Source organism: Garra rufa, chromosome 20 (genome assembly GCF_049309525.1).
Source record: "Garra rufa chromosome 20, GarRuf1.0, whole genome shotgun sequence".
Lineage (NCBI taxonomy): Eukaryota > Metazoa > Chordata > Actinopteri > Cypriniformes > Cyprinidae > Garra > Garra rufa.
This window is the reverse complement of record NC_133380.1, coordinates 34,984,489-35,009,650: the sequence shown is the minus strand read 5'-3', so window position 1 is coordinate 35,009,650 and position 25,162 is coordinate 34,984,489. Positions and strand designations below refer to the sequence as shown.

At 36.7% G+C, this 25,162-nt stretch overlaps 1 protein-coding gene across 1 annotated transcript in view; it reads right to left on the bottom strand.

Annotated features, from left to right (window-relative positions):
• Positions 1–6,690: 6,690 nt before the first annotated feature.
• plppr3b (phospholipid phosphatase related 3b) overlaps positions 6,691–25,162 on the bottom strand; it is a 20,003-nt gene continuing 1,531 nt past the window's right edge. Inside the window, exons 2-8 of the mRNA XM_073825940.1 lie at positions 17,082–17,185; positions 16,509–16,694; positions 15,357–15,486; positions 12,295–12,490; positions 12,022–12,079; positions 11,431–11,604; positions 6,691–9,114 (exon numbers count right to left, since the gene is read on the bottom strand). Of these exons, the coding sequence (XP_073682041.1) occupies positions 7,843–9,114; positions 11,431–11,604; positions 12,022–12,079; positions 12,295–12,490; positions 15,357–15,486; positions 16,509–16,694; positions 17,082–17,162 (2,097 nt within the window). The 5' untranslated portion in view covers positions 17,163–17,185 and the 3' untranslated portion in view covers positions 6,691–7,842. The remainder of the gene's footprint in view (positions 9,115–11,430; positions 11,605–12,021; positions 12,080–12,294; positions 12,491–15,356; positions 15,487–16,508; positions 16,695–17,081; positions 17,186–25,162) is intronic.

Sequence of the window (25,162 nt, the reverse complement as noted above, 5' to 3'; positions counted from 1 at the left end):
ATTGTTGAATGTATAAATAAATATAAATCGAATTTATATTAAACTTAACATAATTTAATAAGTTAATTTATTTTATCTCGCTACATATAGTATATAATTAAGTTTGATTACTATATATATATATATATACAGTATATATATTTACTATACAGTATATATATAGAGAGAGAGAAAGAAAATTAACTTATTTAAATAAAATATAATAGAAATTATATATATATATATATGTATATATACATACATAAATAACAGTAAATAATATAATTATATTTAATTTAATAATTCAGTATAAGTTAATTTATTTACTCTCTCTCTATATAGTCAATTTTATTATATAGTAAGCTTATATTATATAATATTTCATTTAATAATTTAATATAAGTTAATTGATTTACTCTCTAATTTTCTACATATAGTAAATAATATATAATAATTGTTAGAGGTGCTGGTTGGTGATGCACCAGAATGAAAACTCGATGTTCCAGGAGTAAAGCAATAATGTATTTTAATTGTCACAAGCAGGGAATCCTGCATAACTTTAAGACGACACAATGCAAACTCAGAAATGACAAGGACAGGTGTAAACAATAAAGAGGGAGAAACCAAAGTCGACAGAACAGCAGGGGGAGACAATGGGAGAAACCAAATCAGGACAGACCAATACAAAAGACCAGAAACACAAGGATACATGTAACAATAATAATAATATAATTTATATTACATTTAATTTTAAATAAAAAAAAATATCGCCGTTAATCTATTCTCAAAGTTGGGTTGGGAGCTGGGTCTATACTACGCAAGCTATGATGACTTTCACCTTGATATTTTAGCACGGATGTATACCTAGCCGAATTGCACTGTAGGGGGCGAGAACAAGTCTTCGAACCTGTGTGTATGCCTACTGTGAAATTACCACATCAAACCAGACGTGCTAACATGGATGCAGCTATGAAGCCGCTGGGTTTGCTTCAGGGCAGGGGCGTTGCTAAACCCTTTTACTAGGGCACGTGCGTGAATTATAATTTACTTTGATAATCCCGAAATAAAGACATTAAACTATATGCAACAACTGAATTGACGCTTCTAAAGCAACGCAGTTTAACCGAAGACTGTGTATTTAACTGCAACGCGCACGTCGCGCAGCCATTTACGCAGAAGTACATGCAGTGTAGGAATAGTTGGTTACACAAGTTTGTATAGTTAATTGTGTTGTAAATGCAATTGTCAAGCAGTTTGTGATGCATTTTGGAAACAGGAGATGAGCTCCTGGTCTAATGCGCCACCTGACTTGAGAAACCCATTCTCAAAGACTTACTTTTAGTCATTATTTGGGTAGCACACATATTCTGAATGCCTTCGGCAGAATTCAAATTAGCCATTTTAATCTCGATTAATCTAGATTAATTCCAAGATTACAGTGAGATTAATCTAGATTAAAAAAAAAAAATTATGCCCACCACTAATATATATATATATATATATATATATATATATATATATACAGTCGTGGCCAAAAGTTTTGAGAATGACACAAATATTAGTTTTCACAAAGTTTGCTGCTCAACTGCTTTTAGATCTTTGTTTCAGTTGTTTCTGTGATGTACTGAAATATAATTACAAGCACTTCATACGTTTCAAAGGCTTTTATCGTCAATTACGTGACATTTATGCAAAGAGTCAGTATTTGCAGTGTTAGCCCTTCTTTTCAGGACCTCTGCAATTCGACTGGGCATGCTCTCAATCAACTTCTGGGCCAAATCCTGACTGATAGCAACCCATTCTTTCATAATCACTTGGAGTTTGTCAGAATTAGTGGGTTTTTGTTTGTCCACCCGCCTCTTGAGGATTGACCACAAGTTCTCAATGGGATTAAGATCTGGGGAGTTTCCAGGCCATGGACCCAAAATTTCAACGTTTTGGTCCCCGAGCCACTTAGTTGTCACTTTTGCCTTATGGCACGGTGCTCCATCGTGCTGGAAAATGCATTGTTCTTCACCAAACTGTTGTTGGATTGTTGGAAGAAGTTGCTGTTGGAGGGTGTTTTGGTGCCATTCTTTATTCATGGCTGTGTTTTTGGGCAAAATTGTGAGTGAGCCCACTCCCTTGGATGAGAAGCATCCCCACACATGAATGGTCTCAGGATGCTTTACTGTTGGCATGACACAGGACTGATGGTAGCGCTCACCTTTTCTTCTCCGGACAAGCCTTTTTCCAGATGCCCCAAACAATCGGAAAGAGGCTTCATCGGAGAATATGACTTTGCCCCAGTCCTCAGCAGTCCATTCGCCATACTTTTTGCAGAAGATCAATCTGTCCCTGATGCTTTTTTTTTTGGAGAGAAGTGGCTTCTTTGCTGCCCTTCTTGACACCAGGCCATCTTCCAAAAGTCTTGGCCTCACTGTGCGTGCAGATGCGCTCACACCTGCCTGCTGCCATTCCTGAGCAAGCTCTGCACTGGTGGCACTCCGATCCCGCAGCTGAATCCTCTTTAGGAGACGATCCTGGCGCTTGCTGGACTTTCTTGGACGCCCCCGAAGCCTTCTTAACAATACAGTGGAAAGTTTTTTTCGGGATTAAGTTAATTTTCATGGCAAAGAAGGACTATGCAATTCATCTGATCACTCTTCATAACATTCTGGAGTATATGCAAATTGCTATTATAAAAACTTAAGCAGCAACTTTTGTAGTTTCCAATATTTATGTAATTCTCAAAACTTTTGGCCTCGACTGTACACATGTATGTATGCATATATGTGTAGTTGTTGTTATTATTGTTAATATTATATGATCATTGCAGGGCCAGAATATATCATATAACTTTAATTTATTATTTAATAAATTCTCAGCAAAAATCACAATAAATATCCAAAATATATAATTGCTTTTTTTCTGTTTGGTGGATTTTATTTATTTATTTACAGTATTTTGTAAAAGTCCTTACTGTCACCTCTGATCAATTTATTGCAACTTTGCTGAATAAAAGTATTAATTCTATTTAAAAAAAAAACAATCTCACTGCCCCCAGGCTAGCATATACTATATAATGGGCATATGACCCATTTTGAACTCCCACCAAAGAACCACTACAGTTCATCATGGCCAGTTTTGCCAAGTCCACTACCTTTATGTCACCTTATCATTACTGCAGAAATCTACTCCTAGAGGCTCTGCTACAATTCTGACATTTGGCCACTTGTGTTGGTGCGAGAGCCCAGGAAAAGTCCTTTTGCAAAATAAAAGCCTTAACACCACGAGCAGTCCAAGCACCTGGAGATCAAAGGGCCGCTGTCTTCATTAAAGCTCTTGAAAATTTAATCAACTTGAATTTAATCAGGATGAGTAAACTGAATACCAAGAGAGAACGAGCAAAAGACGTCACTCACGATCTCACAACTCATTACATTCCTCCTGTATTAATTTTGTACAAATATAAAAATTGTTTAGACTTTTTTTTCTTTCTTTTTTGGATTTCTGGAGGGCAAGCTCATGCCAATATATGGAGAACAGGTAGACAAAAGATTTATGACTAAAATCTAAAAATCTTTTGATAAGTTCAAACCCATTTCTCATCTATCAGATTAAGAATATAAAATGCATAATGCAAAGTGGCAGCTTTCAGTTTAATAATATTTCGACAACATAAAGTCTTCTGTCTCGTCTTTTGAAAAATGACTACATCAGATATCACATAATAAACCCAGCCTCCACCTCTCACAGCTGAAAATAAAGGAAACTTTGTCAGTGCTCAAAATCCATTTCAGCCTCTCATCTTTCAAAAGCATTCAGTGTGATCAAATGAATTGAATGTCTATGATTGTGAGTCCAGACCCGCCCCTATGAAACACACTTATAGTTCTTATTAAAATGATAAATTGCTCCACACTGGAGGCCCCCACTGCTCAACCCAGTCACCATAGCAACAGCCAGAGCTCTGTTTGTGCTTTTGCAGACTTCACGATAGTTGCAGTGGATGGCGTGGGCACTGCTCATGTTTGGAGAGCGTATGTAGGCGTCAGAGTTGACTAGGTGGAAAAACCACATACTGGTGCCAGGTTGATTTCAGAATACCGAAATGGGCCCAAATGCACCGCTGGCTTTTTGAGAGGTCACGACATGACACGAAAAGACTCAAAATATTAGTACATATAGCTGTGAGCCAGCATAACCCTGCCTAATGATCAGAACATTTACTCATTTAGCAGTCTGTTTGAGATATAGCAGTGCAATACTGAGAGATCTGTTCATTTAGAGTCTTGACATTCATTTTGACTGACAGCAAGCTAATTGTTGATGCCTCTAGAGGAGAAAAGAACATCTTTTGCATCTCTGCAGTACTCACTCAAAGCATTGCATGGCAACAGTATAATCAAACCCCAGGTGTGGGATGCTATCGAGGCATCATAGATGTCTCATACATTTCATCATTTCTGTTTCTTGGTAAAATCACTGCAAATCATTAGTCACAAATCGCTATTTTCTTTCAGTCTGTCGCAGATGGTGCGATTTGTGCTAGTGGAAAAATCTTATATTATTGTCACATCCTGCTTCTAAAAGTTTCATATTCAGATTCCTTTTTTATATTTAGGAGTGTTTGCACTGCTAGTGCTATGGTTTAATCTGCATTTAATAAGAATTTGAAGTATAACCTCAGCAAGACTGTCTTGCAAGTGCTGTAAAATGCTCTGGGCTAGAAATTATCTGTGGTGGAGAGATTAAAAAACCCAGTTTTAATGAGAAATCAGGCTGTTTAAAAATCAGCTCCCAAATGCATGCAAGTCATATTTGTCAAACCTCAAAGCCCCGCAGTTTGCAGATCTCGGTTAATATTCTCAGTTAATTACTGTAAATATTTGTCAGGGCTGTGCTAAGGTTAAGTGTGATCATTTAGACCTCCAGAGTCATCATGGTTTTTGGAGTTTGCTTAGTGTAACGATCAAATGCCAATGATTAAACAAAAACACACTTCTTAAAGGGATAGTCCAGCCAAAAATGAAAATTCTGTCATTAATTATTTACCCTCATGTCATTCCAAACCCGTAAGACCTTCGTTTATCTTTGGAACACAAATTAAGATATTTTTGATAAAATCCAAGAGCTTTCTACGACAGAGTTTTAGTGCCACATTAAAAAATAAAGTCAGAAATTTACAAGATTAAAGTCATAATAAGTCAAGAATAAAGTTGAATTGTTGTGAGAATAAAGTCAAAATGTTTCGAAAATAAAGTTGAAATTTCAAAAATTAAGTTTAAATATTTTAAGAATAAAGTGGAAATTAGGATAATAAAGTCAAAATGTTTCTAGAATAAAGTCAATTTTTTTTAATAAAGTCGAAATTTCGGGAATAACATTTTAATGTTTCAAGAAAAAAGTTTAAATGTTTCGAGAATAAAGTAAAAATTGCCAGAATAAAGTCGAAATGTTTTGAGAATAAAGTCAAAATTTCGAGAATAAAGTTGAAATGTTTTGAGAATAAAGTCAAAATGTTTTGAGATAAATGTCGAAATTTCAAGAATAAAGTTGAAATATTTTGAGAATAAAGCCGAAATTACGAGAATAAAGTCTAAATGTTTCGACAATAAAGTCAAAATGTTTCGACAATAAAGTCAAAATATTTCGAAATTAAAGTCGAAATTTTAAGAATAAATTTGAAATTTCGAGAATAAAGTCAAAATATTTCAAGATTAAAGTCGATTTTTTTTGTTTAAAAAGTCGAAAATTCAAGAATAAAGTTGAAATGTTACAAGAATAAAGTCTAAATGTTTTGAGAATAAAAGTCTAAATGTTTTGAGAATAAAAGTCTAAATGTTTTGAGAATAAAAGTCTAAATGTTTTGAGAATAAAGTTCAAATTTCGAGAATAAAGTCGAAATATTTCAAGAAAAATTTTTAAATTATGAGAATAAAGTCAAAATGTTTCGAGAATAAAGTAAATTTTTTTTTAAAAAGTCACAATTTTATGAATAAAGTTGAAATGTTAAAAGAATAAAGTCTAAATTACCAGAATAAAGTCTAAATGTTTTGAGAATAAAAGTTGAAATGTTTCGAGAATAAGTTGAAATGATTCGAGAATAAAGTTGTAATTACAAGAATTAAATCATAGCAATTAAAGTTATAATATTTTGAGAGTATAGCCTGCGCATGCAAATGGCCTGGATTGGGAGCACCTGGAGAAGTTGCCAGGCCACCGGAATGTATTTGAATATATGATGGGTTTAATTGCAGAAGTCATACCATGTGTTATACTCGCAGGTACAGTATGCTTGGAAAAAATATTTCACATCTTTGATTGTTTCGAATGAACTATTTTAATGATGTCCTTACTACCTTTCTGGGTCTTGAATGTGTCAGTTGTGTTGCAATCTATGCAGGGTCAGAAAGCTTTTGAATTTCATCAAAAAATACCCTAATCTGTGTTCTGAAGATGAACAAAGGTCCTACAGGTTTGGAACAACATGTGGGTGAGCAATTAATGACAGAATTGTAATTTTTAGAAAAACGATGTAGCCATGAACTCCTATGATTTGAATCATGTACATAACTCTCAAATGTCTACCAATTGGTTCAGAATCTATATGTCCACCACTAACCTGCTGTAGGCCACCATCTTTAAAAATAAACAGAAAATATTGCAGTTCAAACACACAAGTGTTAAGGTTTGCAGTGCATTACAAATTACAATTTACGTACACTGTAATTTATAGCAGCTTGTTTATTGTTGTCATTTACGTTGTCTTTTTTCAGAAACTGCATCAACAGCACAAAGCATCCATCACGGACAACCATCTACAGAGATCCAGGAGCAGCTCAGAGCACCGTGAAGAGAGAGCTGACACATACAGAATTCAACCTGCAGTGACAGCTGCACATGTACATTAGAACAGATTGGAATTCTTCACTCACAAGGCTTCACTTCCACCTTGACGACACTCACATAACATGCATCAAGTTCATTTAGAGGAGAACCTCTGGGCATGACAAGGATACCGCTAACTATTACAGATAAGTCCCAGAGAATATTTTCGTGATTTACACCAAAAATGTACTTTCACATAAAATGTGGGACCTGCAGTAAATTCTTCACACGGACCTGTTGTCCAGTTGCTGTTCCACTATAAGGTACATGATGGATGAGAAAATACTTTCCTTGAAGAGTCCAGGTCAGTCTAATATTCCTTTGGAATACCTCACAGACAATACAATTCACCTCACTTGTTAACACACAAAGAGATGAAGTGATTTATAAGTGCTTGTTCAAAGTGCTTGCATTTTTCCACCATTTTTCACAGTCTTCAGTAGATTTGCAAAATGTCCAAAACCATTTATCATCAATTATATGAGTCAGATGTACAATGAAGGACGCTACCCTTTTGTAAAGCAATTATCATTCATAAAGAGCCAACAAAACATAGTTTTTCACCATGAGCGTTACAAGGCAATTAAATGTTTTCTAATATTATTGTATCACTACAACATACACTAAACAATCGTGCGATAACACACATACACATAAATTCAACTTGACATCTCAGTCATACGTTTAGGTAAGAACAAAAAGAGCAGCAATAAAAATAAAACCAAACCTTATTTTACAATCTGCCTTGTAGGAATTTGATAATATGAAGATTATGTAAATACAATACAACTGATGGGAATTTTGGATGATGGAATTTGGTTTGCCCTCAAAGGGCAAAAACCATTGTGCTCTTAAGTCGTCAGAAGCAGCATCTCCCTGACTCAAAGTGTAGTAGATCCGGTTATTCTGATATTCCTCATGGAATCAAATCAAGTAATTAAAACCAAAAGACCGAAAAGTGTAGTTTTGCTCATATATGTAAGCACATTGTCACTCTTTGAAATGCCTACCACTTTGTAGCTTTTTGTAGTAGTTGTCCTTTTCAGTGTGGTTTAGATTGCCCTCTCTATCCAGCAGAACTAAAGGGGTCTTGCGGCGCAGACTGCGACCCTCTGAAGTGTGACCTACGGGTGGAAGTTGAGGGGGAAGAGGAGGCTGGGGAGGTTGAGGAGGCTGGGGCGGCCCGTGGTCAGCCTCACTGGCCGAGGAACAAGGAGAGCTGCTCCTGACGTTACGGTAACTGCGGGAACCGTCACGATTGAGGTTTTTAAGCTCGTACGACTCAGCCATGTTTCCATCAGAAGATCCTCTCCACTCCCAGGGGTTGTTGGGGTTGGAGGTCATGCGAACTACAGGGTGGTGGGGGGCGTGAGCATCAACCGTGATGATCCCTGAACCGCTGTCACGTTCTGAACGATGAGGCGATGATTCTGTTCCCGTGATGGATGACGTACCAGAAGAAGACGAAGTCTCTGAGGATTTGGCTGATCCAGAGAGGAGTCCCTGTTGCTTTGACATGGCAATGACCTGCATGATCCGAGGCTGATTTCCTGGCTTGAGAACTGGAATACTAGCACCACTTTTCTCTGTGATGGACAGCCATTTGGCCCTAGTGCTGGCGCTTTTAGGAGACACAGGTGGAGGGACCGAAGGCTGTGCAGGGGGACGAGGGGTCATCACTACTCTCGCACCTGCTGGTGGGTTAGCCGGTTTGGCTGATGGTTGAACGGAAGAGTAGACTGAAGAGTGGACGCTGTCCTCCTCTGTGGTTGTGTCGTTGCCGCCGTCTGAGCCTGGCTCGCTGGTGTCTTCGTCGGGCAAGCTGCCGCCTCGCATCTCCATTGACCTTTGCTTCCATTCGGACACCAATTGCTGTGAGCGCATAGGGTCCAGTGGTACTGGAACAGGTACTGTCACCAGACGCCTCGTTGGCTCCTCTGGAGCTGTAGCGCGGGGTAATGTGTTACTGAAGGTTACCATGGTCTCCTTACCCATTGGGCTGCGAGGCGCCAGTAGCTCCACATCCACACTGGCTCTCTTTAAGCTACCCAGTGAGGTTTTCTCCCGCTGTACAGGCCGGTTTAGCCCATCTAGACATGCTGGTGATGTTATTTCCTCATTGCTTTCAGAGGCATGGCCTTTGTTGTAGACAGAATCGTGACCTCTCTGGGCTAGAGCCCTCAAAGCATCCTTCTGAAGAGGAGGAGGTTGCGGAATTACAGCGTCTTCTGGAGATTTGAAGTTGGCAACAGCGTGGAAAGCCTGGAATGATTTAGAGTTTTAAACTAAAATGGCTTTATTACATTGTTTAGTTCACAACAATAAATAACATTCTTCTCAACCAATTTCAGTTTAGGGTTATGCTTCGAGCTGGGGTGGGAGCTTGAACAGTCATATCACCTAACCTCTGATTTTAGAGGTGGTTAATGGTTAAGATTAGGGTTGGCATTAAAGGATTACTTCACTCCAGAATTAAAATTTCCTGATAATTTACTCACCCCCATGTCATCCAAGATGTTCATGTCTTTCTTTCTTTAGTCGAAAAGAAATTACATTTTTTGAAGAGAACATTCCAGGATTTTTTTCCATATAGTGGACTTCAGGGGGGATCAACGGGTTGAAGGTCCAAATTGCAGTTTCAGTGCAGCTTCAAAAGGCTCTACACGATACCAGCCAAGGAATAAGGGTCTTATCTAGTGAAACAATCTGAGCCCTTTAAAACTGCATTGAAACTGCAATTTGGACCTTCAACCTGTTGATCCCCATTGATGTCCACTATATGGAGAAAAATCCTGAAATGTTTTCTTCAAAAACCTTAATTTCTTTTAAACTGAAGAAAGAAAGACATGAACATCTTGAATGACACGTGGCTGACTAAATTATACTATATACTAAATTACTATAATTATATTGAAATTTTAATTCAAGAGTAAACTAATCCTTTAAGGATAGGATTAGTAGTATGTCTGTTAAATCTGGAATGTTGTTTTTGGACCAACAAAAGTTATCCATGTGATCTAAGTGATCCATAATTCTAACTGGCCAAATTACAGTCACTCATTTGGTGGGTGTTTATTTTTTCCAAAGTGACTTATATTGCTGTCAATGGCATTTGTGTTTTATACCCCATATCAAGTTCGTTGCTCCCTGAGAATCAAACTTGTGGCTTTGTCATTGCTAGTGAATACTTTCTTGCAGATATCAGTTCCAGCTTTGACCCTTCAGGCCCGAGTTTGGAAACCCCTGATGTAGCTCTAAGGGTAAAGCATTGCACTAGCACAGGGGTTCTCAAGCTATGAAGGATAGTGGCCCTCCTGAACAGAGTTTGGACACTACTGCATATATAACTTGAATGCACTGTATGTTGCTTCCCTTGTCATGCCAGATGTACAAATGTAAACCGTCATAGCTCTAATCCTGGCAGAACAGTCGTTTAAGTCACTATCCCCAGATGTAGGCTTTGCCCAACCCCAAATCCTAAAATTTAATTAGTTGGTTGAAACATTGCTCCAGAACCAACATGGAATTTGAAGCAGGAACATCTACTTGGGTTATATTAAGCTCAATAGCAAGGAAGATAGCTGACCAAATAAACTACACCAGGGGTATTCAAACTCTGTCCTGGAGCGCCGGTGTCCTGCAGAGTTAAGCTCCAACTTGCCTTAACACACCTTCCTTAAAGGCCTTCCTTCGAAGGCTACATTCCACTCCACTACTAAACATGCATATGCAAACTTCCCTAAGCACATCCCTGCAGGGGAATCCCCACTGCCATTTCGAAGTGTGTTGCACTTCGTTAAGCGGAGAAGAAAAGTATATATGGACAGACCCTCGACCCCTTGATTTTGACCAAGGGAGCGAGTCTGCTTCATATGCACACTTCAGGCAGCTCTATAGACTTCAGTGCAACACGATTATGACATCATCGTAGATTTTATGACATCATCGTGTTTTATTTATGCCCACCCCAAACAACTCTAAAATATATCAATTATCTTTTTTTACATACATATAGAATGGTGCACCAAACAAATTCCTAAGGGGAAAAATGTAAACAATAAACCAACTCCATTGCGAAATCTAAGTGATCAAGGGCTTAGGACAGGGTTGCCCAAACTCGGTCCTGGAGGGCCAGTGTCCTGCAGAGTTTAGCTCCAACTTGCCTCAACACACCTGCTGGGAAGTTTCTAGCATGCCTAGTAAGACCAAATTAGCTGGTTCAGGTGTGTCTTATTGAGCTAAAATCTGCAGGACACCAGCCCGCCAGGACTGAGTTAGGCACCCCTGGCTTAGGATGTTCCAATTCAGCCCATTGCAAGTGTTCAGCCAGTAGTGGGCACGCATGCAACTTAATCAATGATGTACATCTGAATAAACGAGATGGAGGGAAGTAGCGATTAAAGGGCATTAAAAAATGGAACGCAGCCCTATGTCTAGTAGGCTTTAATTAATTGGTGCAGGTGTATTTAATAGGGGTTGGAGCTAAACTCTGCAGGACACCGGTCCTCTAGGAGCAGGATTGGACACCCCTGCACTTTACCACATCTGTAAAAATGAATCAACAAACCAATAACTCACCAAGTACGCGGCAATACCAGCGCCAATACAGAACCCGACGTAAACGTCGATAGGGTGACTGCGGTACTGGGTGATCTGAGTGAGTCCCGTCAATGCCGCCGCGATGGCAAAGGCAAACACCAGAACAGGTTTAAGCAGCTTGGTGCTATCAGAGATTGTTGAGTTGAAGTACATCTAGAAGAGCAGAGAACAGTAGAGGTCTCCAGCTGTCATGTGCAAAATTAATAACATGCTGCCTTGCAGCTTCTGACAGTCTGACAAGCGCAAGGTGGGAAGCAGTAACAACTTATCTACATGTCTGTCGCTTGAAGTGGATCCTGCCAAATAGCTAGACATGTGAAGCACTTACCTATAATTAGACTTCCTCTAATCTAGCAACTGAGCATATTAAATCACACCTTTCCATATTAAAATCTATTACTTGTGTCAATGCATATATGTTTTTTCATGCACATCTATTATGCTGGTTGTTCATTATTTCTATTTACAATACAATAAGTTTACCACTGTGGCCTATTTGGTGTATATATAAACAGTATTTGCTGTAAACATGTAGTAAACACGCATTGAGACGGTGTTGAAGAGACTTACTGAAATATAAACAGCAGCAAAGGAAGAGAGGGTTGCATGCTGGGAAGGGAAGGTTTTCCTGTCACAAAGGAAAGCAAACATCTAGAGTAAGTCTAGACCAGATATGCAGCAGAAGTCACTGTCAAAAGTTCATAGGTTTAAAAAAAAGAGGTGAGTAGGGAGTGCTCTACAGGAAGAAAACCACAAAGGGGACAAAGAAAATGGTGATTGCACAAAGTTGATCATAGTTAATCACATAATCAGATGTTCTTCAATAGCTAAACATGCAATTACCTGGCAGACAGAATAGCATGCTGATCCTGGCCAGAGCAAATGTCTTTGGTGATGTAAGGGTTCTTGTCACAGGACACACCTGGGACAGTATAATTGGGTTTGCACACTGTGAGAAAGAACGGTGTGTGGTAGCCAGTAGCAAGCTGGATGACATCAGTAACCAGTGCTGTTGCACAAAGACCGAACACATGAACCCCTAGAAAGAGAGACAGATCATGAGGAATGAAACATCGATGACTCATTTCATCATTTTCCTGCAACACTCTGTGCCTGACTCATGTTACATAATGTTCATCTGCATCACTCCTGTTCAGATTTTTAGTGTTGCAGCTTCAAAAAACGCAATTTTTTTTCTAGATTTATAGAAATTCCTTACAATAAAAATGCTAGAGCTGTATACAGTTTTACAGCACATCACAATAAAATGTCCTCTTAAAGGGATAGTTCACCCAAAAATGAAAATTACCTCATGATTTACTCACTCTCAAGCAATTGTAGGTGTTTATGACTTTCTTCTTTCAGACGAATACAATCGGAGTTATATAAAAAATGCCCTGGCTCTTCCAAGCTTTATAATAGCAATGAATGGCTGTTGAGATTTTGAAGTTCAATAAAGTGCATACATCCATCATAAAAAGTACTTCACACAGCTCCGAGGGGTTAATAAAGGCATCCTCAAGTGAATTGATGTGTTTGTGTAAGAAAAATACCTATATTTAAAACTTTATGAACCGTAATGTCTAGCTTCCGCTAACTGTCGTATATATGAGTTCAGAAAATAGTGTCGTTTCAGCAGACGACGTAGGACGTGCAAATGCAGTAATAAACGTGGAAGACACCGGTCACAAATAAGAGAAGAAGTACAAAACGAGTATTTGTAAAGAAAAATAATTGGAGGATTTTGATATAAGCCAAGAGGAGACTGGATTTCCTTTGCTGTAAAACAAACTTGGTTCTCGCGAGACTAGCATATTCTTACCGGAGCTTACGCTATGCCTGCATCCTACGTCATTTGCTGGAATGCCATTGTCTTGTGAATGCACGTGTGACAATTAGCAGAAACTAGAGATTACAGTTTATAAAGTTGTAAATATTGATATTTTTCTTACACAAACACATCGATTCACTTCAGAAGGGCTTTATTAACCCCTGGAGCCGTGTGGAGCACTTGTTATGATGGATGGATGCACTTTATTGGACTTCAAAATCTCAACAGCTATTCAGTGCCATTATGATTGGACATTTGTTAATATAACTCAGATTGTATTCGTCTGACAGGTGTAAAAGTCATATACACTAGGGCTGCACGATATTGGGAAAAAATTACATTGCAATATATTTTTTTCCTGCGATATATATTGCGATGTGTACAAATTCATTTATGTTCATCAGGTGTTTTGAACTGCTTAAAAATCAAATAATAATTCAAAAATAATTGGGATCATTTTGTAAGCATTTTCAAAGAAAAAAAAAATTAAAAGTATAATCAAAACCCTGAAATAAAATACTTTTTAAAGCTTATTTTGGGTTGTTTCATAAACAGTTTGACTCACCTTATTCACTGTCAATTCAGGCAAATCAAGGCTCTAATATGTTATGAAATTAATAATGAATGTTGCTTTTACCCTGATGAAAGGGAACTCATTTTGAGAATGAAAACAGGACACTTCATTATCACATTAAGGAATTAACATGAGTGACAAAATAAGTAATTTAACATTTTATTCAACAACTTCTTTTTTTAAAACAGATTAGTAAATATATTTTGTCACAAAATTTGAAAAAAAAAATATATATATATGTCAGAAGATTCTTTTTTTTTTTTTTTAGTTTTGCATACTTTGTTTAACCAAAGTAAAACAAATGTTGCTCATCAGCTAACAAAAAAGATTAAACTTTTCAACAACTCTATAAAAAAATTGGCTTCTTTCTCAGAACTGTTGCATAAAGTAAATATAAATATTCAAATACACCAATTTGGTGCTTTTGTATGCATTAATTTACTCATTGAAGCGGTTGTTGCTGCATAATATTCCACTTGTGCCTTGCATTAGTTGTACAGCTCTGGGATGGCAATTTGAGAAAAAATATGTGTGTGACGGCATAACATAAGGCTTGTCAAGCGAGCGGATCATGTTTGTAAAACCCTGCTTGGTGACCGTGTTTATTGGTAGCCTACCATGTCTTTCGCAAGGTGAAATGTAATAGCATCAGTGACATCTTTCTGTCGCTTAGAGCCCTTCTCGTAAGGCGTCACACTGGCAAACGCATCCAAAATAGTTTTTTGCTTTGGACGGCAATCTGATCTGGTTTTGCATTCGTCATACAGTGCTTTGTGGTGCCGACCTTAATGGTCAAACAAATTCGTTGTGTTTCCGCGAGTTGTGGCAACAACTGCCAAGCACTCCCGACAAAACACCTCATCGTTTTTGTATCCAGAATACTTCCATATGACTGACGTTGCGTTTCTTTTTGCGACCAAATCTTCCATTTCGGCGCTTTTCTCCCGTCCCGCGCTCATTTCGTCATGCGCACCAAAGAGTATGTGCGCACGCAGAGACTACATGCATGAAGTAGGTGAAGCAATGTGTGCTTTGTAGTTTTTAAAGAACCCTTAAATATGAGTTAATTACTTTATATTAGACAAATATAGATCCGTGAATAGAAAGTTTAGAAATATAGAAAGTAAATTTTTAAATTAGACACACATAATTTTATTTTTATTTTGCCCAGCATCGTGACTGCCGCAATGTGACTATCGCGCATGCGTACATCGCGATGGCGATGCTGAAACGATGAATCGTGCAGCCCTAATATACACCTAGGACGGCTTGAGGGTGAGTAAATCATGGGGTAATTCTCATTTTTGGGTGAACTGCCTCATTAAGTTGCAAAATACAATTAATTGTCATTTTTTAAACTTCTACAGTAAAAATTATAATGTCAGCCAATTATATTTTATTATATAATTACACTGTAAGTCCACACTAAATTTTCTGATTCTTTCCTGTTTTAGCTTAAACACTCTGGTTTTTGTATATAATGAAAACAGCTTTATGTACCAACAAAACGAACGGTTCTCCGCAGGAAAGAGTTAAAATTACATCCACCAGCATTTATGCTTCCCTCGATCCCTGGACGGACCTTCAGTTTGGACTGCATACAATACAGCAAACCTTCACCTATCATGATCTGAACACAAGGCAACAAGAGAAAAAAAATGACAGAATTATACAATTGTTAATCAAAAATGTGACTTTGGCATGTGTAAATGTAATTTGAGGATGTTTAAATATAACTATTAATATATAAGGTTTGTCTCTTCATCATTTACTTGCCCTCAAGTTGTTCCAAAGTATGAACTAGTGTTAAGCACAACAGAAGACACTTTGAAGAATGTTAGTAACTAAACTTTTGATGGTAGCCACTGACTTCCAAAGTATGGAAAAAAATACCATCAGTCAGTGGGTACCATCAAATCTTTGGTTACCAACAATCTTTAAAATATCTTCTATTGGGCTCAGAAAAAAAGAAATTCATACAGTTTTGGAACTACATGAGGTTGAGTAAATAAATGACAGAATTTTTATTTTTGGGTAAAGTTTCCTTTAAAGGGTCAGTTCACCCAAAAATGAAAATTAGCCCATTATCTACTCACCCTCAAGGCATCCTAGGTGTATATGACTTCCTTCTTTCAGTCAAATGCATTCAGAGTTATATTAAAAATTGTTAAGGCTCCTTAAAGCTTTATATTGGCAATGGGCGGGTGTTTCTCTTCATCAGTCCAAAACAAGTCCAATAAAGTGCATCCATCCATAATAAAAAGTGCCTCACATGGTTCCAGAGGGTAAATAAAGGCCTCCTGTAGCAAATCGATGCATTTTTATAAGTAAAATGTCCATATTATGGAGCTGTAGCTGTGTAAGGCACTTTTTTACTATGGATGGATGTGCTTTATTGGACTTGATTTGGGCTGTTGAAGAGAAACACCCACCAACTGCTATTATAAAGCTTGGAGGAGCCAGAACAATTTTTTATATAATTGCATTCATCTAAAAGAAAGGAAGTCATATACACCTAGGAAGCCTTGAGGGTGGGTAAATAATGGGCTATTTTTCATTTTTGTGTTAACTAACCCATTAAACAACCCTGAGGGTTACAAATATAACAAAGATTTAAAAGCAATAGAATTGTCATGATTGCTTTTATCTCACAGAGGCAGCAGGGCCAGCGAACGCCAGACTCAGGAGCATGAGCAGAGGGATGAGCTCATCGCCGCTGTCCACGTACGGCATGCTGAGTGAACGGTCATGGCAGCGGAATCCCACCTGCGCTGGCTGGAGCACATCCGTCAGTTCCAGGAAGTACAGTGAAACCATGGAGGACGCCACAATGGGTAGCTATTTTTCCCAGGGGAAGGAGAGTATGTGCATAATGCAAGAGGCTTTATCAATTTTAAAAGTACTAAATTGCCTGTCTTTCACAAGTGCAAACAGATATTAAATATTGATTATACCCACATATCAACGCCAGAGCACAGTTTAATTACTGTCGAGCAACTGTGGCAGATGGCTGTTAAATGTCAACACAGAGTACTGTACTCCAGGGCTGACAATGTGGTGGAAGGTAAACACAACAGCACACTCCAACCGACTGCTATTACGCATTTTCAATTATGTCTTCAAAGAAAATGAGGAAGCCCAGTTGTTTAGAGTGTGTAATGTAATTACCTGAGACATTAATTGCTCTATTGAAGTATTAAACTGGTAATAAATGATAGCACGTACCTCTACAAAATAGAAGCAGGGAAGCAGCGTCAGACTGTCTTTAGGCGGTTTCTTCTTGATTTTTTCACGTGCAGTCATCATGGTGCTGGCCTTCTGAAGTTATTCTGTCAACACACGAGTTCATTTTAAGAACCCCATTAAAAGATCTGACAAGTGCAGGTTTTACTCTAGAAAGAATATTTTATTTGAACACTAAGAAAGAAATACAGTAGGTGCCTTGTCAGACTCTGGATGATTGACTTGCCCGTTTTGCAGGAGCATCTTGTTTTTTATGAACAACGGTCTTTGACAGGACAGCAAAACAGCAGAAAAGAATAGTTGGTGAAAACCAAAATGATATCCATCGAACACTAAGAAGCCTCAATATTTACCCTAAAGACCCTGTTTCCACAAAAAACCGACCACAGAGAACTTCACAAAGCCAACATCCATGAAAGAGCTGAGTTTAATCACAGATACTAATGCTAAAATGCAAAAAATATGGAGTCATGATCATAACATCTGGACAGTTGGAGCACTGAGGTAAATTTAAACATCTATACTGGCCAGACAAATCATCTGACTTGAATATTATCAAACCACTGTGAACAGGTTTGGAGAGAAGAGTGAGAAACAGTTTTTTTCCCTCAATATCTCTAGGCAACTGGTAGGTTTTTTATAGAAAATACACAAATGGAGATAGAGGTGGGCTATATCAAACTTTTTCTTCAATGCGGAACTAAGCCTATGGGTAAGACTTCAATCGTGTCATCAGTCGGCCATATTGGTGGAACTAAACGTAAACAATGCCACTGAACCGAACAAAACTCACATATTATGCTGACTATTGCTGCTGAAAATGATCAGTTATTGTCATGTTTTGGGCTGTACTAATCGATCAGACCGGAAAAAAAACATTTAGAGTACTATAGACTGCCAAAAGTTATAACAAGTCAAGGAGAAGAGTGCAAAAAAACTGAAGAACAAAAGGTCCCTATGGTTGGTCAAACTGAACTAGGATTTTCAGGGCAAGAATCTTGACAACATTCCTGTTCGTTCTCATCACTTCCGGTCAGGAAGGTGAAATATTAAGCTAATATCTTAATTAATACTGCTCATACGTATCTTTACCACCTGTTAACTTTGGTTCGTCAAAATATTGCACCCTTTCCTGCTTACTAAGTCCTTCTGTATATGATTTAACAGCTTCCACACATTTTTCCATGGTTTAAATAGCATAAATTAGCAGAACAGCGTATTCAGTATTAACCATGCAATCCATGCTGTTGTTTACATCTGAGTATCTCCAATATGGCCGCACATCTTGGTAACTGACCAAATCGTGACTTAAATGCCGCTGTTTCATAAGCGCCACCTGCTGTCAGAGAGTGAATTTGCGTCTCTTTCAGCCCGTCTGCTGAACGTGAAGATGTTTTATGTAGCATAATTTCACAAAGCTAAGGTCAGGCCATTCTGTTTTTGCTTTAAATTTTGAAATCATACAAAGTAATTTACCTAATAAACTGCTCATGCTATATGTAGCGTGTTTGTTTATGCCATATTGGCGATACTCAGATGTAAACATCAGCATGGATTGCATGGTTAATGTACTACTGAATATGTTCTTCTGATCATTTATACTGTTTAAACTTGTGATTAAGCTGCTAAAGCAAGACTTAGTAAGCAGGAAATGACACAGTATTTTGACAAACTAAAGTTTATAGGTGGTAAAGATACGTACGAGCAGTATTAATTAACACACTGACCTAATATTTCACCCACCTGACTGAAAATGATAAGCACAAACAAAAATGTTGTCAAGATTCTTGCCCTGGAAATCCTAGTTCAGTTTGGCCAACCACAAACACCTTTTGTTACTATAGTACTCCAAAAAAATTTTCCCAATCCAAACAATTAGTACAGCCCAAAACATGACAACAATTGATCATTTTCAGCAGCAAATATCAGCAAAATATGCAAGTTTCGCTCAGTTCAGTGGCTTTGTTTACCTTCAATGCCACCAACCAGGGGCGCCGCTAAGGGGGGGAAAGTTAGGACAATTCTAAGGGCCCACGCCATTTAGGGGCCCCCAGAGATCTGCTTTTGTGTGGTAGGGGGGGCCCAACGTCATATTTTGTCATAGGGCCCAAAATTGCTAGCGGCGCCCCTGCCACCAACACTCTACAAATACTGAACTGAGCGTGAGGGGTTTATATGAATGTATCTCTGAGGGGAACTGACTGTCTTCAGAAAAGTTTAGATGGTATTTTCTTTTCATTTTACCTCCATAAAATGCATATAAATATAGTATTTTAACATGCAGCACTGCTTTGTTTAAAGCAGCAAATGAAACTCTGTATTGCCGCTGTTCCATAAGCACCACCTGCTGTCAGAGAGTGAATTTGCGTCTCTTTCAGCTCGTCTGCTGAGCGTGAATGTTTTATGTAGCATAATTTCACAAAGCTAAGATCAGACTACTCTGTTCTTGCTTTAAAATTTTAAATCATACAAAGTGATTTACAGCATAAACTGCTCATGCTATATATAGCTGTTTGTTTATATTGTGATTACAGTTTTTTTCAATCGCTAACAAGCTTTTACCCATACTTCTGATACTTTTTCTAAACTCTTAACACAGACTCACACCTACAAAACACAATTGGCCAAATGGATAATTTTCTTCTCAAAAATACATTTTGTTAAATATATACTAACTCTTCATTTCAAAATAGAACATATCTTTCTCTGCACACACTAACTTTACCAAAACACTGGAAATCTGACTCAAAATGAAATTATTCTGTCAAAGAATAACACTTGTTTTCACTTCACAAGGTACATGCAGTCAATCAAAGTACACCAGGTTTCAAAATACTGGCTATTGTTGACATTACAAAAACTGCATAGACTTTTATGTTTCAGTTTTACAGGTATTTGAATGCAAAACATGCAATCCACCATTTTGACACTAAATTTCTTGGTTGGGAACTGTCTGTCCACATGTACAGTAATGTTCACATTCAAAAGCATTCCAGTAAAAAGCAAATAAGTTTCTTTTTATGTTTATTACAGGAGGTACAGTAGAAACACGGTATGATAGAACAGAAAAAGTTTTACTGTATTGCTTACAGTGAACAAAATATCCATGACACACAAGAGCATTCTGAACAAAAAATAAATAAATAAATAAAAATAACAACAGCAAAAAGCCCAGATAAAAAAAAAAAAAGGGGGGGGGGGGGGTCTAAAAAAAGCACAAAATTACTGTATCTATTCTCTGCGATCTTGAAATGAATTGAATTGAGAATGAATGGTAAATTCCAATTCACTTCCTGGAATGGAATTGGATTTGGAATTGGAATGTCAGGAAACAGAATTGAAATCAAATTCCAAATAAATTCCACTTGAGTTGCTAGTTTATAATACATTAAATATTGTAAATCACATAAACAACAAACATATAAAAGAAATACAAAGTACTGTATGTTTAGTTGGTTAAGCATGATCATTTCACATACCAAATTTTAGGAAATTATGATAATTCGATGCAATAAAAAGTGATTGAAATACATGAATGAACATGACTCATTTTTTTGTGAGTTGAGACATATATTATGTGGTAATCATATATTGAATGTATAGTACATACAGAAACTTATCACCACTGTCATTCATTTTATTTACTTGCATTTGATCAACACTATTTCATACATTACTTGGTATTTGTAAAGCATCATAAATAAAGTTAAAATGTATGTCTCTAAATGCAATCACACATACTGTAGATGCTCAGAAACAGCAATAAATATAATTCATTGGAATTTCTCTGAATTGAATTCCACTTCCTGTAATTCCAATTCAATTCCAACTCTGTTTCCTGTAATTGTTATTGAATTCCAATTCCAATTCCATTCCAATTGCATTTCCTTCTTTGAATTGGAATTGTTGAGTTAATTCCTGAATTGACTCCAACCCTGTTTCTAAAACATCACTCCTCAAAGTCCTCATTTTACTGTATAAGTGTAAATGTAATAGAAAAAAATAACCACTGCCTCTGAGTGTAAGCCAGACTGGAATCAGCAGTGGTTGGCCCAATTTACCCAACATAAATCAGCTGTGTGTCAATTATTCAATTGTTTGTTTATTATCAGCTGAGATATATTTTTGATATTGATATTGTTTTTGAACTGATATCATTGCAGAAGCAGAGGTTTTTATACTGTATCTAAGGTTTGGAATATTGTTTTTGCTATTGTGGGATGTTGTGTGTTAACATTCGGAAATACTACAAAAACAATCCATAATTTTGTTGGGAGGTATAGCTTGTCTGTTAAGAAAATGTAACCATTGTGGAAATGTGTTCACTGACTGCATATTGGGTGAAAACGACATGAAATGTGTAAATGGTATGGCCACAAAAGACCGATGCTGTGCTAATTGTGTTTAGAGTTTTGAAAATGTGACAACTGTTTGGACAAACGCTTGTTAGCGACTGAAAAAAACTGTAACATTCAGTGTTTCTGCAATGGTTTCATTCTGATTCGTTTAGAGGGTTTGCATTTACATAACGATTTGGTCAGTTACCTGGATACACAGCCATATTGGCGATACTCTGATATAAACAACAGCATGGGTTGCACGGTTAATGTACTACTGAATATGTTGTTCTGCTAATTTATGCTGTCTAAACCTTGTGTGGAAGCTGCTAAATCAAATGCAGACTTATTAAGCTGGATAAGGTGCAATATTTTGACAAACTGTCAGTTAATAGGTGGTAAAGATACGTATAAGCAGTATTAATTAAGATTTTGCCTAATATTTCACCTACCTCAGCGGTTCTCAATTCCAGTCCTCACGTACCCCCACTCTGCACATTTTGTATGTTTCTCTTATCGCTTCAGATGTTTGTTCTATTCGACTGTAAGTGCCCTGTGAAGTGGAGATCGCAGGATATTCCGCCATGACATATGCAGAGCAGGGTTACGCGAGGACTGGAATTGAGAACCACTGACCTACCTGACCAGAAATGATAAGAACAATATCACGAATGATGTCAAGATTCTTGCTCTGGAAATCCTGTTTCAGTTTGGCCAACTTCAAACGCTTTTTGTTCCTCAGACAGTTCTCTGCACTCTTCTCATTGATTTGTTACAACTTTTGGCAATCTATAGTACTCCAAATGTTTTTTCTGGTCTGACCGATTAGTACAGCCCAAACATGACAACAACTTTTTCAGCAGCAATAATCAGCAAAATATTTAAGTTTTGTTCGGTTCAGTGGCATTGTTGATACTCAGTGCCAGCAATATGGCCAATTGATGACGAGTTCTGCTGTTCCATAAGCGCCACCTGCTGTCAGAAAGTGAATTTGCGTCTCATCCCATCTGCTGTTTTTCTTTTGCAAAGATGTTTTATTTTAAAAAATGTAATGAAGCTAAGGTCGGACCATTCTGTTTTTGCTTTAAATTTTGAAATATACAATTAAATTTTCATCAAAAACTGTTCATGCTATATTTGTTTGGATTGTTATTAACATGCAGTGCTTCTGCAATGGTTTAATTCATTCTGATTCATATAAAGTTCAGGAAAAAATGTGATAAGCTGTAATACCAGCACATTCAAAAGTTGTATGAATCCATTTTAAGAAGGTCAGAGGCTGTATTAAAGGTAAATGGTGGTAAAACACCTTAGTAAAGAAATATTGCCTATAAGTAAGCCTCTGGGTAAGACTTCCGGTTCATTAGCTGCTGTAGGGAAATAACGAGAAAAATAACAACGTGCAGTAAACAGTAACACTAGCTGTGTTTCCATTACCCCTTAAATTGTGCAAAATGAAATCGCAAAAAAGTTTTTACACTACTTTTTTCAGGTAATTCAAAAAAAGGAATAAAACAGCAATGGAAATGTTTTCTTCCGCATTTACAGGTCACATTCGATTAAATATGGACAAAATCCCACAAAAATCCATTGCCATGACTTATCGCAAGAGGAAAAAAATACGTATTAGTCGCAGAACCTCAGTTTATGGAAATGCCGTCATTTCACACTATTTTTTAATCAACATTTATAAAATATTGCCAACGTTTTGCGCAAATCTGTAATGGAAACACGCCTACTGTTTGCGCAGCAAACCAGTGTGCTTATAATTAAGGTAATAAATTCAAATAATATGGTAAGATAGACTCATTTGCAATATCAAGCAGTAAAACAAGCTGTTTTGCAGAGGTAAAAATAACTAGATGCAGATAAGACCGGAAGCCAGACCCATGAAATTTACAAAAAGCTACACCTGCTCTTATGGGAAGAATAAGGTGGGTTTGGTTAAATACTATCCCCAGGAAAAGGCCTGCACAAAAATGTCCAAGTTATTATTTCCTCATCTGAAACAGAATGAGGCCCTCCTGAATAAATGGATAACAGACTGTGTGCCTGAGGAGAAAATATTAAATAAACAGCTCCTTTCAGAATATTCTCAAAAGAGCATAATGAACAAATGTTGATGTGGGCTATTGTTTGAGCAGGCATTGAGAGAATAGTGTTTCGTGCTCTCTGCCAAATCAACAGTGACTAAACAAGGCACTTGTCCTGAAGACACTCTCCCAAGTCTCGAGTGGGAGTGAGCAAGGCTCTGCTGAAATTAGCAGGGAGCCTGTTTTCAAGAGTGGGAGCTCTGTTTATCTCGAAGAGCCGCATATGTCTCACAGCAAAAAGATTTCTGAGTGTGTGTGTGTGTGCGTTGTGTGTGTGTGTGTGTGTGTGTGTGTGTGTGTGTGTGTGTGTGTGTGTGTGTGACTTTTAGGGAGAAATCCATAGGCGCTGAGTTCTCTCCAAAAAAGACAGTGTTTTGTGCTCACACATACTCACAGCATGAGGCTTAGACTGCGGAGAAAGTTAATTAAACTTGACTGGGTTTCTCACACGAATCTGTTCTGTGAAAGTAGGGTTAAAGAGTGAGTTGTGCAACACAGCTACTATCTGACCCTGGTTCTGTTGCCACAAGAATTTAAGCAAATTGACCCATGACCGCTGCGGAACAATACATGGTCGATAAAAATTTCAAGCCACGATAACCAGTCAAGGTGAAATCATTATACACTTGAAGTGAAGAGACTCTGGAAAAATCAATTAACGTAATCAGATAAGAATGAGACCGATCAGTCTCACTAATGTCCCACACATCATGAGAAGAGTCACTGATGATGAGAAAGATGCCAATGATTTCAAATTACACTGGCAATTCTGATTACATTGACACAATGTAACACCCAAATATTTTTCCTGAAATAGAAACTTAATCTATATTAAATATAATTATTACATTATAATATATAAAATTCTATCTATCTATCTATATATGGACATATTTATTAGTATAAAAGTATTATTATTATTATACTAAATCTAAATAATAAATGTACTATATAAAATTTGATTATAATTAATATAAATAATATAAATGAATATTAAAATATGAATTCATATAAATGTATTAAATATATATGGAATAGTAATATAAATAGTAAATATAAAATTATACATTTATGTGTGTGTGTAATGCTAATATTACTGCATTTTATTAAACATAAATAGTGAATACAGTTACATAAAAATTGGACATATTCATTACTATAAAAACAAAGTATTATTATTATTATTATACTTAAACATAAAATTGGATATATACAAAATATAATATAAAATAAATATTCATATTATTATTATTATATAATGCCAATATTATTAAACTTAAATTATTTATTAAACTTAAATAGTACATACACTAATATAAAATTGGACATAATCATTAGTATAAAATAAAGGTATTATTATTATACTATAAAATATAAATAGTAAAATACAGTAATATAGAAATTAGATAAATCAATAGAAAATATTAAATTATATAAAATACTAATTCATATATACATGAATTTTATATAGACAATTATCATTTACTAATATAATGTATAATATAATATGCAATATAATAATATTAGCATTATATATATTATTAGATTTATTAAAATAGTGAATAGTTACATAAAAGTAGACATACTCATTACTATAAAAATGTTATTATTATTCATTTAAAATTTTTATTAA